This window comes from Podarcis gaigeae (genome assembly GCF_964106915.1).
Source record: "Podarcis gaigeae genome assembly, chromosome: 5".
Taxonomy (NCBI): Eukaryota; Metazoa; Chordata; class Lepidosauria; order Squamata; family Lacertidae; genus Podarcis; species Podarcis gaigeae.
Window position 1 is genome coordinate 97,302,446 of NC_139681.1, and position 17,986 is coordinate 97,320,431.

General features: G+C 46.4%; 1 protein-coding gene across 10 annotated transcripts in view; it reads right to left on the bottom strand.

Moving 5' to 3' along the window:
* The window catches only part of ARMC9 (armadillo repeat containing 9), a 98,331-nt gene that overhangs the window by 57,312 nt on the left and 23,033 nt on the right, over nucleotides 1–17,986 (bottom strand). For 5 of the 10 annotated variants that reach the window (XM_083739384.1, XM_083739380.1, XM_083739383.1 and 2 more), the window contains exons 10-12: nucleotides 10,169–10,204; nucleotides 2,110–2,144; nucleotides 371–482 (exon numbers count right to left, since the gene is read on the bottom strand). In XM_083739384.1, coding sequence (XP_083595510.1) covers nucleotides 371–482; nucleotides 2,110–2,144; nucleotides 10,169–10,204 — 183 coding nt within the window. The remainder of the gene's footprint in view (nucleotides 1–370; nucleotides 483–2,109; nucleotides 2,145–10,168; nucleotides 10,205–17,986) is intronic. The other 5 variants (XM_083739388.1, XM_083739386.1, XM_083739387.1 and 2 more) reach the window with 1 other exon arrangement.

The window sequence follows — 17,986 nt, forward strand, 5'->3', positions numbered from 1 at the left end:
TCTCTGCTGCCCAAACTTAATTTCAGTGGGTGCTATGTCACATGAAGCCTCTCTGTTTCCCCCCTTAACCAACCTCCCTTTTCAGCTCCTCAAATGGTTTTCCGCGACATGGAAGTCAAATTTCCCCTCTGCATGTTCAAAGACTGGAAAGGGGCCAGAGTGAATTCTCAACCCTGAAAGTCAAACAGGGTGAGGCGGTGCAGCCCAGAGAGGGCAAAGACAACAGCAAGCAAAATTTGGAACAGTCAAATTTGGCAAGAGAGACCAATTAATATCCAGGACTTGGAATGCTGCAACATCCTTTGGTGAGGATGGGGTGAGGTCATATTCCTTACACGAGATGCACCTCTCTGTTCTCTAGCTCACCCACCCAGCGCAATGCCTGCAGCAAGAAGGTTTTCAGGCGGTCGCTCCCTTCAACCAGGTCTTTCTTTAGCTTCTCGTAATCCAAAGATGGCAAGAGCGGCACTTCCTGCATTTTCCTGCATGGCAAAATGAGAAAAGATGCACTCATGAAAAGCATAGTGACTCCTTTCAAAGGTGCATGTTGATCCCAGCCAAGTGAGACCTTTGGAGATGGAAAAACCTGTGCAAGGAATGTACCACTTCAGACCGAAGGTGGGGCTTCATGTGACTGAATATACCTCCATATTAAAAAATGAATTCTTGCACATAGAAAAAGGAAGGAGAAAGGTACAGTGGTACCTCACAAGACGAATGCCTCGCAAGACGAAAAACGCGCAAGACGAAAGGGTTTTTCGTTTTTTGAGTTGCTTCGCAAGACGATTTTCCCTATGGGCTTGCTTCGCAAGACGAAAACGTCTTGCGAGTTTGTTTCCTTTTTTCTTAAAACCGCTTGAAGAGGTGCAGTTGTGGCTGACCGTGCTTCACAAGACGAAAAACCACCCAAGACAAAAAGACTCGCGGAACGAATTAATTTCGTCTTGCGAGGCACCACTGAAGCTAGTGTGGTGTAGTGGTTAAGAGCAGTGGACTCGTAATCTGGTGAACCGGGTTCGCTTCCCTGCTCCTCCACATGCAGCTGCTGGGTGACCTTGGGCCAGTCACACTTCTTTGAAGTCTCTCAGCCCCACTCACCTCGCAGAGTGTTTGTTGTGGGGGTGGAAGGGAAAGGAGAATGCTAGCCGCCTTGTGACTCCTTAGGGTAGTGATAAAGCGGGATATCAAATCCAAACTCTTCTTCTTCTTCTTCTTTTTGTAAGGCAGGGCTAAAAACCCATCTCCATGACCTGCTAGCTTTCTGTGTGCAGGGATTTACTTTTTCCCCCAAGGAGGAACATTCCATCATGTGAATGCCCACCTGCCTTTTGAAGTGGTACAGTCCACAGAGGCTTACCACTTTTGTCTGAATTAGTGCACAGTATGTCCCCAGACCCATCTTTTCATTAGGGTTAGCTCCATCCCAAGATGCAGACTCTGCTCCTTTACAGATAAGCACAGTCCCGTGATCCTCTGCCCTGCGACCCACTGTGTTTGAAAGGTTTTGGTTGTTTCAAGCACCTTGGCAAGAATGCTGCAAGGCCGTGTGTCATATCCCCTATGACCACCACTGACACTAGTTTTTCAGGTTACCTAAATTGGTTTCCACTCAAGTGGGATTAGAAGGGCAGGCAGTTGTGGAGTACACTCACTTCCAGGGCCGTCTTACCCATAGGCACTAGGGGTACGGGGCACCCAGGCGCCGGGTTCTCAGGGGCACCAGGCCGAGAGTCTAAGGCCTGAGAGTTGAGGCCGGGGAAGAGCCCACCCGTCGGTCGGAGCGCTGTGGCGGGCTCTTCTGCTGTTGGCAGTTCTGCACTGAAAGTTGGGGGCAACCGAGCCAGCGAGACGCTGAGGCAGCTGGCTGGCCGGCTTCACCCTCTTGCGCACCTGGGACTGGGCAACCTGGGGGGGGGGCGCACGCGCCACTTGGCGGATCTTTGCACCCTGGCACCACATATGCTTAAAAGACAGCCCTGCTCACTTCCAAGAGGGTCAGGTGAATGAAAGGAGTCTCCATTTCAGCTTTGACTTCTCAGTGCATTTCAGGTTACTGCCCAAATTATGCTTTTTAAAAAGGAATAACAAATTTAAAAGAAAATTACTTACACGGGAACTAATGATGCTCTTAACATTGTTGAGGCCTGTAGTTAAAAAACAGAGAGACAGAGAGAAAGGGAGATTAAAAAAAATAAAATCAAGATTTTCTTGGTTTACCAAAGTAAGTGCATTGTCTCTTTTTCAGGTTGTGTTTTCTACAGATCAATTACATTTGCTGTAAGACATTAGTGCTGTATGCAATATAAGGTTGGGGAAGAAAAGAGGGGGATGGGTTGGTAAAACTTACATTCTTTTATTTAGTGTATGTCTGGGGTTTTGTGTCTGCATCACTTTGGTAGGGGAGAGAGAGAGAGAGACACTAAGGCAAAACCAAACCTTGGGTTTTTCTCGTGGCTACCAATACTCTTCCAAAATACAGTTTGGAAACCTTTATTAAAAATGTGGCTTGCATCCAAGGCAGTTGTGATAAATTTTAAAACACCATAAAAGATCTAGGATGATAAAGGCACTGCAAAAAGTACTGCTAATCAGTGAAATAAGCAAAAAAATAAAAATCACCATTGATCATTATCATGAAATGGAGAGGGCATAGCTGTCAAGTGTCCCTTATTTGAAGGGACAGTCCCTTATTCCAGCTCCATGCCCCACTGCTGTCCCTTATTGATGGATGTCCCTTAAATGATGTCCCTTAAATTTCAAAGGAAGCAGCTCCTCTCCCTCCCTCCCTCCCTCCCTGCCGGCCAGGGAGGAGGGATGCTCCAACTGTGTTGCTTGGCTGTGTTGGTCACCCAATAAGAAGTCTAAGAACGACTGGGGGGTGGAGCTTGCATGCCTTGTGTGTGGCTAGTTAATGCAAGCTGAGGGGTTTTTTGAATGCTGGATGCCATTTTGTTGCACGTGCTGCTGCAAACTTTGCAGTGCAAAGCCAGGCCGTGGAGCCATCTTAAGCTGAGGCTGCATAGGCCTTGTGGTGCATGTGATTCAGATTCTATTCAGCTGAACCTCTGGTTACAAAGTTGGTTGGACAGTGTTCTCGAAGCTACCCAGCATGAGTTTGACCAGACTGCAGGAGGACAGGAAGACTAGAGTGCCTGGAACAGGTGAGGCTGCAGGTCCCTTATTTTGGCTGCTGGTCCCTTATTTTCAAGGCCGCTGGTCCCTTATTTTCAAATCTGTAAGTTGACAGCTATGGGAGAGGGAGGAGGGCACCCTCAGCATAATCCAAAAGTTTTGAGGGGGAGGTATTTTAAAGACCTGAAGAAGCCTACCTGAGGTTTCTAAAAGTCTGGAGAGCGAATTCCATCAGGCTAGCACCACCACTGCCCACAAATCTGGCCTCAGAAAGATTTCACTCAAGATTACTTACTGCAGATTAATTATACGGTCTGCTAAGAGATCCTGAGTATGCAATCTTGTTTTATGAATTTAAGGACAAAGGGATGCTATATATATTTTAAAAAAGCAGACCAGGTATGCAAGGAAGAGACAGCCCCGACCAGAGAAAAATGGCAAACCAAGTTGATGGACTATCCAAAATGGCAAAATTAACTGGGAAGCTCAGGAATCAAGAAGACAAGAAATTTTTTTAAAGAATGGGAAATGTTTATAATGTATATACAAAATCACTGTAAAAGGTCAAAACATTAGCAGGATTTTAAATACACTTGTAATGTAACAGGATGTATAGATAATTTAGGAAGATGAAAAATTGGAGAAGTATTGATATGCAGTTGGAAACAGAATCAAAAGGACACATGGAAGGGATGGGGGAAGTCAGGAGATTCAGAGTCATCTCGATATTTGGATTTTGTACTGTTTTTTGAGGTACCGTACTTTTCCGTGTATAAGACTAGGGTTTTTTCTTTAAAAATCATGCTAAAAAATGGGGGTCGTCTTATACATGGGTAGTGCATGGGGTGGGCATTTGATTGGTCGCTGCTGCGGCTGTTAGAGGCTATTGTGTGTGTTATTGGTTGCTGCGTCAATGGGTGGTGTTGATTGGTTGATACTGCGGCAAATTTGAGTCCCCCAAAATAGGAAGCGTCTTATACATGGGGGCATCTTATACACGGAAAAGTACGGTATGTTTATTCTCAAATAAAACGATTATGAAAAAGTGAAAAATAATAATAATAAGCAGACCACACAAGACTCAGGCCACACATGCATGTTCATTGCTCTATCATAAGGAGGACTCTGAAGGCCAAAGACACCACTTCTACTGAGAACTGTTAAGCCCTGGGAACTCAAGTGTAATACAATCCCAGAAGCTTGTTCTGGGGAACAGCTTGAACAGAATAAGCTTCTAGATCATCCTGAAGGTCCTGTGTGGTTATTAAGGGAACAAACTCTACTCACAGGCTTAACAAACATCTATCAAACAGGACAATTTTGAGGAACGAGAGGTTGGAAACAGAGTTAAGAAAGGTCCAGGAGAAAAGATAAGCTTTTCCAGATGGGGGTTAAATACTTGCAAGGAGGAGAGAGGGGTGTAAGTGTTGGAAGCAGGAAGGGGAAGAGTTTGGGATAAACTGAGCATCCAAACAGAACGGATGGAGATTCAAGATGGAAGGAGCCCAAGGCTTAGGCTAAAGAAAAGCTTACGATTTCAATTGGCACAAACAAACCAGAAATTCTCCCAGAGTACCTTGTCCACAAATCCGTAACTGACAACAGAAGCATTACTGGTTTTCAAGATGACTTGGGACTGTAAAGTTAGGTGCCTGAGAAAGGGAGGACCTTTCTTCAATGCATAACATGCAACGATCCCAAACTACAAATTAATAATAATAATAATAATAATAATAATAATAATAATAATAATAATTTATTATTTGTAACCCGCCCACCTGGCTGGGTCTCCCCAGCCACTCTGGGTGGCTTTAACTAAGATTTAAAATACATTAAAAGCTTCCCTAAACAGGGCTGCCTTCAGTTGTCTTCTAAATGTCAGGTAGTTGTTTATCTCTTTGACATCTGGTGGGAGGGCGTTCCACAGGGTGGGCACCACTACTGAGAAGGCCCTTTGCCTGGTTCCCTGTAACCTCACTTCTCGCAGGGAGGGAACCGCTAGAAGGCCCTCGGATCTGGACCTCAGTGTCTGGGCAGAACGATGGGGGTGGAGACGCTCCTTCAGGTCTACTGGGCCGGGGCAGTTTAGGGCTTTAAAGGTCAGCACCAACACTTTTGAATTGTGCTTGGAAACGTACTGGGAGCCAATATAGGTCCTTCAGGACCAGTGTTATATGGTCTCAGTGGCTGCTCCCAGTCACCAGTTTAGCTGCTGCATTCTGGATTAGCTGTAGTTTCCGGATCACCAAGCCCAATATCATTCTTTATTCAATCAATCAATCAATCAATCAATCACTTACTGTGTTTGACTAAAAGCCATTACAGATCATTTTTATTAGAATAAAATTAAAAGTGGTATGGGCACTGGTGACCAGACAATCGCCACATACACATCCCAATGCATGATCAAATAGTGGCCAGTGGTAGGTTTTTTAAAAAATGTAGAACAATTTGCTGAAATCGAACAATCCATAACAGAGTGAATATCCCAAAAGATGCCCCTTCCTAGTAGACCTGGCTCTGGAGTTGATTAAAACCTCTGAAGTCAATGCAAAGTCAGAAAGTCACAGCGAACTATATGCTTTGTGCAATCATTTTATCTCTTCTATTCATGCAATTGTGAAATGTGATGATTGTGCACAGGTTGATCAAACAGCATAATGGTTGCAAGGTCTATAAAGTTTCAAGTTGCTGTTATAGGGCACAATTACTGCCCTGTTATGCAGTTACACCCAACATGCTGCCCGTGTACAATTATGGACTTTTACATCATGGGTGTTGCTGACCTCAATATAGTTTCTTCTTTGAGACTATACTGTTTTATTGGGAAAAGAAAGTTCCCAATAAAGGCATTTTTCTCACTTGCAAATGGTGCTACGCATAACACATTTCCCAGGTACTATTGTACCGTGGAAGCCGAACGGAATCTGTTCCAGAAGTCCATTCAACTTCCAAAACATTTGGAAACCAAGGCGTGGCTTCCGATTGGCTGCAGGAAGCTCCGGAGGCCGCACCGGATGTTCGGGTTCCAAAGAACGTTCACAAACCAGAACACTCACTTCCGGGTTTGCGGCGTTCGGGAGCCAAAATGTTCAACTGGCAAGGCGTTCGTCAACCAAGGTACGACTGTAGTTTATTCTTACAGCTTTCTTGGGGTACGTTTGACCTCCAAACCAAACTGATACAGTACTTTTTTCTACTGACAAGAGGCTTCATTAAATCGAACACCGTTTAGCCCATCAAAAGCAGTAATGTCTTGTCACGTTATAATAAGATGCATCTGTTTCAATGTAGGGACTGCACTGAGATTACTTGGAGGTGGTCAAAAGTGAAGGAAAAATATTCTGCGCAGATCTTCCCATTACCCATTTCAACTATGTCAATGGGCACCATTTATTCCCAGAATATTCATCACCATCTTTTTTTGGTTGGAATTAAGACTCCTCGCTTTGCAAAATCATTTTCAGGCCTACTAATACCTTTAAAGACTGGCCTTCTTTCATAACTGCGGCTTCTTTCATGGCAGACTCTATAATCAGCGCCTATTGTTAGGTGTTTGAGCTGGGGAGTTTTAGAAGACAAAGGGTACGAAATGTCGGGGAAGATTGTATTACTCCATTTGACATACCTTCCGAGTGCTTGGGAATTTTGCAAAGCTGCCCTATGTAACACAAGGAGCATCTCTGCCACAAACGAATAAGTGTATACCTGCATAGGATGTCATTTCATATTATGCTTAAATCAATGAGTGATGATACATAATAGCCAATTAAAAGCCTTAAAACTAAACATTTCTCTTACAGTACAGGGGCTTCCTTTCACAGCAAGAGTGGCATCCAGACGCATTGTGTTCTGCCTAAATCCACTTGCCTTGCACTCATTTTTATTCATCTTCCTAGGTACTCTTGATTCATGGTGGCAGTCTTTTTGTTTCGATGAGACATCGCCGCCCCCCGCATCAAAAGCTATCTAACTCAATGAAATCATGCTGATTTGTTCCATCCTAGGCAGTTACCTATCCTGAAAAATATATGCTTGAAGCCTTTAAAAAACCCAAAAAGAGAGATGTGAAGGATAAAGTGCAAATGTGGCAGCCTGTGGACATTGCTGAGAACCATTCTGGTCCAATCAGTGGGTTTCTATTTTTTAAGACTGGATTAAGCATCTGGAAGATACGATTAATTATAACAGGTAGGATCTGCAACAAAATGTGGCAGTGTGGAGTGCTTCTTGTTCAGGATTCTAGCCACTTTCTTTCATTCCCTTCCCCAGATTTGCGCATCTGTATATAAAGACACAGTATAAAAGACACAGTCTATCAGCATACTGTGGTCATAGGGCATACTCAGTCCTCATTGGATGGTTTGGAGGGGGCTTCTCCTCATTTCCCCCACTAAATATATATTTTTTTATTACAGCAACCTTGTGGGTCCCCATAAACATGTGGATGCGGCCCACTTTGGATAGCCATCGGCACTCAGCACCGCTATTGGAGGGAATAATGGAATCATGTTATTTGTGCTCAAAAGCAAGAGTACCCTACGTACACAGAGTAGCTCCCATCCTTGGGAATGGCAAAAGGCATGTTTCACACGAACACAGTCCCAGCTTCAATCTCTGGTTTCACTAGTTGAAAGGATTAACCCAGACACCCCCAAACTCGGCCCTCCAGCTGTTTGGGGACTACAACTCCCATCATCCCTAGCTAACAGGACAAGTGGTCAGGGATGATGGGAACTGTAGTCCCAAAACAGCTGGAGGGCTAAGTTTGGGGATGCCTGGATTAACCGGAAATCCTGAAGCCTCACTGCCACTCGGCATAGAGAACACAGAGGAAATGGCTCTTCCCATTTTTCTGGATGCACATGCAGGAGGAACAGGTCTCTGCCTGAGATTATGTCTGCGCACACTGGGGTGCAGCTGGGCGCTATGCAAGCCTGTCAGTGAATGGGAAGAAGAAGAAGAATAAAAGAGTTTGGATTTGATATCCCACTTTATCACTACCCGAAGGAGTCTCAAAGCGGCTAACATTCTCCTTTCCCTTCCTCCCCCACAACCAACACTCTGTGAGGTGAGTGGGGCTGAGAGACTCCAGAGAAGTGTGACTGGCCCAAGGTCACCCAGCAGCTGCATGTGGAGGAGCGGGGAAACGAACCCGGTTCCCCAGATTACGAGACTACCGCTCTTAACCACTACACCACGCTGGCTCTCCCTGGGAAGGGAAAGATGAAGGGATATTGCATGGGGATCCACTTCCTCTATACACAAGGGAGGAGATCAGCTGGTCTTGGGTTTCCTTGGGGCAGCGGTGCAAATGGAGACCCTCAGGAAACTGAATTCTGCACCATGAATACCACATTCTGTGGTTTCCCTCCCCCCTTTGCTTTGCACAAGCTCCTCTAGGCCTCATAGCATAGGGAAAAGCTTGTGGCTAATGTATGAAGCGTCTCCGCTAGAAACAGCCTTAAGAGACCATTTCAGGAGGAGACTGGAATCATTCTAAACTGGGCTGCAGTTGTTGTTTTTTCCTATTCCCTAACTCCGCTTATGTCTGAAGCCTAGAAAGCCAATATCCTCTCTCCCTGCAAAGAATGCACTGGCTGTGGGCAATCTGGAATGGTCATAAAGGTCTCTTGGCTAGGAGGCCTGCCTGCAAATGGCCATCTGGGCTGCAGAAGGTGCAGGCCAGAACCTGGCTCTCAACAAGATGTGCTTTAAGACAATCTGCTTCTTCCAAAAAAAATGCCATCTGGCTCATCATGCACAGGCAAAGATGGACTCCTGAGCTCATAGCCATTATTGTAATCATTTCCAGAGAGGTAGCCTTGTTAGTCAGTGGCAGCAAAAACAAACAGTCTTGTGGCACCTGAAAGACTAACACATTTATTATGGCATGAGCTTTCATGGGCCACAGTTCACTGACTCAGATAGATGCATGAAGCACTGTCCAGAGTTGCAGGTAAATATGAAAATGCTTTGGTGGTTGCAGATGTCTGTGCCATCTACAAGTGGTAATAATGTAACCAATGCCTGTACTTATCTGCATTTCCTTTCCATTCAATCCCTCCATTTACATCTGCCACAAATATGTACAATGGTACCTCGGGTTACATACGCTTCAGGTTACAGACTCCGCTAACCCAGAAATAGTACCTTGGGTTAAGAACTTTGCTTAAGAATGAGAACAGAAATTGCGCAACAGCAGTGCGGTGGCAGCGGGAGGCCCCATTAGCTAAAGTGGAGCTTCAAGTTAAGACCGGACCTCCAGAACTAATTAAGTTCTTAACCCAAGGTACTACTGTATCTCCGAACTCAAGTTAACATCATGCAGTGCTGAAATGGACTATAGTCAGCAGAAGGGTGATGTAACTCTATTCTAAAGGCTTGTTTTCCCTCAATCAGACTTAGTCCAATTCAGCCAGAGGTAGCCCCACTGCTGAACAGAGTGTGGATCTGGCACACTTTGCACCAGTTTTGCTTAACTCAGCAGGGGTGAAGTCAAACCAGGGGTGAAGTCAAACCAGTGGAGAATCACAGCGCCTGCTGTGGCTGCAGTATCTTGTAACTGCTGCCTCCCAGGTTGCTTTTGCTGTGTTAGCAGCACCAAAGTGACCTCCCTGGGGCGCAAGGCTGGGCAGCATGTATGGAGGTCTGGGCAGCGTGTATGGAGATGACAAGACCCTCCTCGCGGCCTTTGGCACCAGCTTGGCTACAGAAGTTGCAGGAAGGAGGTGTACAGGGCGCCATTCAACCGCCTTAGGGACTCCACTCTAGATTTGTGTAGGGTTTACTTCTTAATCTGCCTATTATAAGGCACAGGCTTAATTTGACTTGTAGTTGTACTGCACTTTCCCATGCAAGCATTCCGACAGATTTCCATGCAAGCATTCCAATACCTTTTGCCATTCAAAAATGTCACCGGTTCACAAGCAGAGCAAAGAGTGTGGGCTAAAGAGCCCGCGAAGGGGAGAGAGGACAGGAAAAGGATGCATAAGGCAATGTGGAAAAGATAATAAAAGAAAATGCAGGAACTTACATATTCATCATCACAGGGGCTCATACAGCAATATCCCTTTAGGGGTAAACAGGCACACATTAAAATAAAAGAGACGAAGAAAAAGAAGAGGAAAAGTTAACAGAAATCACACAGAGATGATCAGCAGTTTAAAGAAAAATACAACACACAAAAATAACAATAAAATTAAAGTTTGTTAAGGAGTAAGAGAAAACAGATTTTGGAAAGGGACAGGCACCTGAGCTTCGACCATCTTAAAACCTGTGCTATTTCCACCAATATTCTTGTGTGCATCCACAAAAGACCAGGGAAGGTCTGGAAAAGAGGGTGTAACAGACGCCTTAAATTCATAGCTGTCAACATTTCCCTTTTTTAAAGGGAAATTCCCTTATTCCAAGTAGATTCCTCGCAAGAAAAGGGAAAAGTTGACAGCGATGCTTAAATGCCAAATTGAAATTGGTAGTGGGAAAGATAGAGAGAAAGAGATATCCGTGAGTTACCAACTATTCAAGGCCGGCCCATCCATTAGCCTTGGTAAGGCAGTAGCCTCGGGCGGCAGGCTGAGGACAGCTGGGAGGGAAAAGAGTTCCAGGTCCCTGAGGAGTGTGCTGCTTGCTGTCTCCTTCACTTGCCTTCATCATGCCAGGCTTCCCCAGACAACCTCCAGTCACCTCAGGCAGTAGAGGAGGATGGGGAGGCGGGGGGGTGCCATTTTCTGTTCTGCCTCAAGCGGCAAAATGTCTTGGGCCAACTCTGCCACTACTTATCTTGATTTGAAGCAAGATGCTGCAACCAAGGGAGCTATTGAAACAGACCTTACGCTTGCAAACAGCCTGACCTCACTCAAACTGCCGAGTGAAAAACTGGGAAAGGATCTGCCTCTCGCCAGCCAGTGAGCAAATATCTTGTGGCACCTCCAGTTAACAAGGAAAGTTCCTGGTTCCTGGAGGCTTCCTTTGGCAGGCAGGCAGTTCAATGCCACTCTTAGTTTAAAACAAGTTAGGCTGCACTTCTATACCCACTTACTGAGATGCAAGTCTCATTGAACTCAATGCAACTGTCTCTCAGTTTCGTTCCCCGCTCCTTGAAATAATATCTTCATAACTTCATGTTGTTTCATAAATGCCAAGGGAGAATATCAACATGCTCTAGAAATCCACAAATAATAATCCTACTGTTTTATGTTTTAGGTAGGCTCGGGCCTATGCATGCATTTATAAAAAGTTTGATTATTGCTATTTAAAAAACAAACAAACATGTCTTAAGATGACATGGTTTGATTAGAATTAAAAGGTCTTTGAAAGTGCACCACAATAAAAGGATTAAACGCCCAAAATGTGGGACGCCCCGTGGGCTTAGTCAGTCATGAAAGCAAAAAAGCAGAGGGTATTTCTGTTAAAGCAATTGTCACTGATTCTATGGCACTTCCTTCTCATCCTTCATCCAAGGAGAAGATCATGGGGAAGTCCAAGAAGGATCCTGGAAATGGCCGCATCCAGACCTGCTTAGTTCCAGAGACAGCACCACAGCAAGTCTGTCCACAATCTGCGCTAAAATAAATATTGGAGCTCTGCGCCAGGCAATGCAAATTCTTCACCAAAACCACTGAATTCTACAACCAGTAAAAATCATGCAAAGTGAACATGAATCCCCTTATTTCTAAAAAATGAATCTTCCTGCACAGCTCATTCTGGCTGTGATCATGACAGGGAGGGACAAGGAACTGCGCAGAGCACCCTGCCCACTGAACATCTTGGACAACCACCTCCAGCTTCTGAGCAGCCCTGCACCACCAAGGCAAATGCAGCTGTATATTATGGTATGCTGGGAACTTGACAGCGGAGTGCTTCTCAAGGAGATGACAAGAATGGGAGATCTACTAGCCAGGATGGCTATGCTCTGCCTCCACGGCCCAAGGCAGTAAAGCGTCTGAATGCCAGCTGCTGGAAACCAGAGGAGGGCAGAGTGCTGCTCTTGTGCTTAAATCCTGCTTGCAAGTTTCCCACAAGATGCATCTGTTCAGCCACTGTGAGAACAGGATGCTGGACTAGGTGGGCCATTGGCCTGATCCAGCAACCTCTTCTTATGTTCTTATGAGAACCTGGTGGGCTGGTTTTTGCTAGCCAGGACATATGTGACAAGCTCCAGCAGAATGAAGCAGTAGAATCCTGAGATCATTGAGTAGATTTGCCAGTCCCTAGTCTTCCCCCTTGTGAAAAACCTCCATGCACATAAAAAACTAGCAGAACAGGGAGAAATTTCTAGCTCAACTCACTCCCTGCTGTGTTAAGTTTTCTACCTGGAGGCAGTTTTTAAAAATGGAACCTCACATCTGAAGCCTCAAGTTTCCCCATTCATTCTATTATCGCTTTTTCATCTCATTCTGATATGTAGAGAAGGCTATATTGCTTTCTGAAAAGATGCAATATGTACTGTGAGCAAGGCAAGCTGCTGTGTTTTGTCTAATGAAGAGTTCTGTGTAACTTGAAAATTTACACTCTCCTGCATCAATACATAAAAACTCAGAACTTTGCATTTGGGGGAGGGAGGGGGAGAGACTGGAAGTTTCTAAAATACTAGGTGGTGATTTCCATCTGCTTATTAAAATGTCTTATAAAAATGTCTCTGTGAAAAGTAAAAATAAGGGAGTTTCCTTATTAAATTGCAAAGCAAAGACAAACTTACTGTTTGCCAAGTGGATGGCTACCACACAATTGGAATTCTAACCATTTGCAGTAAACAGAAGGTACAAAAAAATAAACAACGCAAGAATGCGTCCTGCTCCTTTGAACAAAAGATTAAGAGGTTTATACAATAATATGAGATCAACACGAGTTTCACCTGCCGGCACCTTTAATTGCAAAAGCAACATATGACAGTATGAGTGTCACACCTTTTAAGCTCCCAGGGCCCAACAATCTCATCACTTCACTGGAACTTAGGAATGTCAAAGACTCATCCAGTGCAAGCGTCTTTACATCACTGGCTGTCTTTGCTTTCATTGGGTGCCGCACCCTCTATAGCAGCAGCAAGCAGCGATGGGGGGGACTAAGATGCAGGGCTGAATGTGGCTTCTCTCTTTGCCCCTCAAGATCAGGACTCCCCCTCCCCAGTGTCGGATTTAGGGCTGTACATGCAGTTCCCCCCGGCCCATGGCACCAAGCCGAGGGGGTGTAAAATAATATTATTATTGATAATAAAACCTATATTTATGCGGCAGGGGGCCCGCCCTGTGGAACGCCCTCCTGTCAGATGCCAAAGAGATAAAGAACTATACAACTTCCTGAAGACATCTGAAAGGAGCCCTGTATAAGGAAGTTTCTAATGTTTGGTGTTTTTGCTGTACCTACGGGACCGCCTCTCCCGGTATGCACCGCTGAAGAACTTAAGGTCCATAAATAGCAACACCCTAGTGGTCCCGGGCCCTAAGGAAGTTAGATTAGCTTCAACCAGAGCCAGGGCCTTTTCAACACTGGCCCCAGCCTGGTGGAACGCTCTGTCTCAAGAGACCAGGGCCCTGCAGGATCTGATTTCTTTCTGCAGGACCTGTAAGACAGTGTTATTCCGCCTGGCCTTTGGCTTGGAACCTTTTGGCTTGATCCCCTCCTCCTCTTTCTTTTTCCTTCTGTGATGGAACTCCTATTTGGGACTTCCCTGGCTTTTTCTGGCCCACGTAGGACCAGTCTGAATAGTTGGCCTTGGTGAAGATTTGATGTTTTCATCCCCAAAAAGTTTCTGATTTGAGCTTTTATTGAAATGAGGCTGCATTTTAATGTTGTATTTTAATCTTGTTTTTAAGTTGTATCTTAATCAATTGTTTTATATCTGGTGTTAGCCGCCCTGAGCCCAGTCTTGGCTGGGGAGGGCGGGGTATAAATAAAATTTATTATTATTTATTATTATTATTTTATTATGCTGGAAGCTGCCCAGAGTGTTTGGGACAACCCACTCAGGAGGGCAGCGTATTATTATTATTATTATTATTATTAGGGGCTCAGGAGCAGAGGCACAGGGGAGAGAGGAAATGGGGAAGAATCGGAAGGCAGCGTAGGGGAATATGACAGTGGCCCGAGAGATTCCATGAGTTTCTCCAGCGAATCAGAAGATTCCCAGAAGGGGGCGCCAATGGCCAGGGCAAGGGGGGTCCCAGGGGGGACGCACCAGAAACAAGGGGCCAGCGGGGACTCCCAAAGCAGCAGCGAGAGATCAGGGCCAGCTCCCCCACCAGAGCGTAGTGGGGGGGAAGAGTCTCATGCTTCAGGGCCAGCGTCTCCTCCAGTGGGGGGAGAAGATGAGTCAGGGCTGACCACGCCTCTGTTGGAGAGTGAGGGAACGGAGGGGAGGTCAGGCCCAGCTAGCCCCCCCGAAGGGGGAAGCAGTGACAGGAGCAGTGTAACGGTCAGGAGGAAGGTTGCCGGCTGGGCGCGGGCGCCAAGTTCAAATGTACAGGCGCGCGGGATGGCAGAGAACCCGGATTGGGAACCAGGTCCTAAAGCCCGCCGGAGGCAGGGGGAAGACTCAGGGGAGTCAGCGTCAGAAGAGTCCAGAAAGGACAAGACCCCAGCGGACAGGCGGACCCAGAGGAGGAAGGAGCAGAGGAAGAGGTGGAGCAGGGCTAGAGTCTTAAACTGGTGCCTGGGGGGAGGAGATTCAGACGGAGCTTTGGCGGTCTAGAGTTCAAGACGTAGAGCTGCGCGCCGCGGCTTTGAAATCGAAACTGAACTACAATAAAGACTTTTGTATATAACGAGAACTGGTGTTGGTCCTTTGTGAGCTGGGACCTCGGGCAGCTCTGACAATTATTATTATTATTATTATTATTATGGCAGTGGCAGCGGCAGCAGCTGTGAGGCTGCAGAAGGTGCAGCCCCCCAACCAACCTGTTGCTTGTCTCGCCACTTTGGACAGTGGCTGATCTCCTCATCCTCTTAGGATGCTGCTCTGAAGCAGCTCACTGCAGACTGCTTTGCCCTCTGGCCCCAGCTCCCGCTGACAGGTGGCACCCAAAAGGATGAGGAAGCATCCCAGCAGAAGCATCTGAGCGGCAGCTGGATAAAGCATTGGACAGAAGATGTGAGATGCAGCTGGGTGCAATCAGTGTTTGAGTGGTACTGGAAACCCCTGGAAAATATGAGGCTATACAGGGACAAAGTCTATATAGTGTGTGTGTGTGGAGAGAGAGAGAGAGACTGACTTGTGGCTCTCCAGATTATGTGGGCTCCAACTCCTTTTATTCCTCATCATTGGTAGTCCTGGCTGGAGCCGATGGGAGCTGTGAATCTCTGAAAGGCCAAAGGTTTCCTTCCCCTGATATTCAGAGGATAGGAGAGGGCCACCCACAGAGCCCAATGGAGACAGGGAGAGCAAAGGAAGAGAGTGTCCCCCTCTTCTTCTTTGGCGATCCCTCGTAGCCGAGTAAGATTGTCTTCCAAAAACACGCATTTAACAATGAGTCCGCAAGTGACTGTGGAGCAGTGGCGTAGCATGGGTTGTCAGCACCCGGGGCAAGGCAAGTAATTTGTGCCCCCTAACTCATGGATTTGTGCCCCCTATCCCGTGGATTTGCGCCCCCTAACCCTAACCCCCAGATGTTGCGCCCGGTGCGGCTGGCCCCCCCTGCACCCCCCACGCTACGCCACTGCTGTGGAGGCCAATTCTGGATCCACATGTCCTCCCACAGTGGGGAGATTGGTTTCCAGGCAGGAGTTGTCCCCCTACAGAGACCTTGAAAGAGCAATTATTATAAAGGGAATCAAGCAGGGGAGAGAGAGAGAGATCAACTGTACCGGAGGCAGCAGAAAGGTCCCAGACAAGGAGGACTAAGGAAAGGCCCATAGGTTTAGCAGTGAGAAGGTCGCTAGTGGCTTCTGTGAGAGCAGTTTCTGTGGAGTGCAAGGGGCGGAAGCCAGATTGTAAAGGGTCAAAACAGAGTTGGAGGAGATAAAAATGGAACAGCAGGAGTAAGCGGCATGCTCCATGAGCTTTGAGGAAAAGGACAGAAAGAAAATTGGGTGGCAGTTGGGGGAGGAAGGCAGGGTCAAGGGATTAGAACCAAAATTCTTGACAAGTTTAAATCTGATCCCATTATTACAGTCTCCAGGTTTTCTGTACTTGCTGAGAATCACAAACTGCACACAGAACCCAGTCCGTATTTCCACCAGATAGGGCCGGCTGGATTTGGAAGACCTGGTTCAAAGAGTCACAAACTCACTCAACAGATGGCCTTGCTAAAGCACTCACTTGCAACTTCAGTTTCCTGTTTGTAAAAATGAGAACAAATAGTGCCCTACCTCCCATTCATGTTTTATAAGCAAGCAAATTAGAAGCTTTACAGTGGCTCTCAAACTTCTTGCGCCTGGACAACCTGAAAATTGCCAAGGGTCTTGGCAGACCACTTAATGATTTTTCTGCCTGTTGTTTAGCCACTGCAAAGCGCTGTGCTAAATATTAAATATTTTTCTTCAAAAAAATTAGGAATAATAATAATATAATAATAATATACCATTAAAAATCAATATGAATATTTTTAGGAACAGGGTGCTATCCTTTTCATTTATTAATGGAGATCTCCCACTCAGAGTCACTCTCTTGCTCATGCATTAGCTTGGCTCCTTCCCTCTGACTTTTCCACTCCTTTCCTATTCCCCCCCCCCCACTCAGGAACTTCCCCAGATGTCATAAACTGGTTGAATACACAAGTATGGTGGAGGAACCAGCTGGGAAACCACCAAAGAAAAGGCTCAGAGTCCGGGGTGTGGTGGTAGAACAACAATGAGTAGTCAGAAGGAGAAGTCTGGGAAGAAGAGGTGTTGGAAGGTGAAGAGGTAACAGGGTTCAGTGAGCAGGGGGAGTCTGTGGCAGAGATAAGTCCCGAATCAGAGGCAGAAGCTGAAGCAGGAGAAGAAGAAGAAGAGTTTGGATTTGATATCCCGCTTTATCACTACTCTAAGGAGTCTCAAAGCGGCTAACATTCTCCTTTCCCTTCCTCCCCCACAACAAACACTCTGTGAGGTGAGTGGGGCTGAGAGACTTCAGAGAAGTGTGACTGGCCCAAGGTCACCCAGCAGCTGCATGTGGAGGAGCGGAGACTCGAACCCGGTTCCCCAGATTACGAGACTACCGCTCTTAACCACTACACCACACTGGCTCTCAGGAGAGGCCAAGAGGCAGAAATGAGTCAGTATGGTGAAGACTCGTCAGTGTTTCCGCCTGCTGCTGCGACAAGCTCCCCTCCTGTCTGGTCTTCCAGAACCAGAAGAGGCATAAAAAGGGCGGAGCAGCGGTTGACTGCATGCAGGTGCAATCTCTGACTGCTTGGAAAAAGCTCTGGTGAGGAGGCAGGGACTTTTAGTCTCAGCAACCAATTTTCATGGAGGAAGACAACCAGGAATGCTCTGCTCTGCTCATAAGGCCTGGCACTCAACCAAGTCTGTGAAGGTCATGTTTTTGCTCATAAAGAGTTAACTCCCTCTTTGAACTATGTGTTTACTGGTCTATGTGATTGCAGCATTCTCCTATGACACCAGCCATGGCTTTGTTCCTCGGGGGAAGGCAGAGCACCCTCCCATCACAACTGGCCTGTCCTACCCACCAAGGTTCGAAGATCAACAGAGGGGCCACTGTGGGGCCCCCACCTCCATGTAGCTACATCACTTTGAAGAGCTGCCACTGCAGACCACTTCGGTGAAGCTCATGGGCCACTGACAGTCTTTGGGAACTGTTGCTTTAGAGAGTGTTTTGCACATGTAAAAGCATTGATGGGGAAGTGTACTGGTTAGGTGGTACATCATTGTACGGCCACAGAGTCGTGGTTTTATCTTTTAACAAAGACAAGCGCCA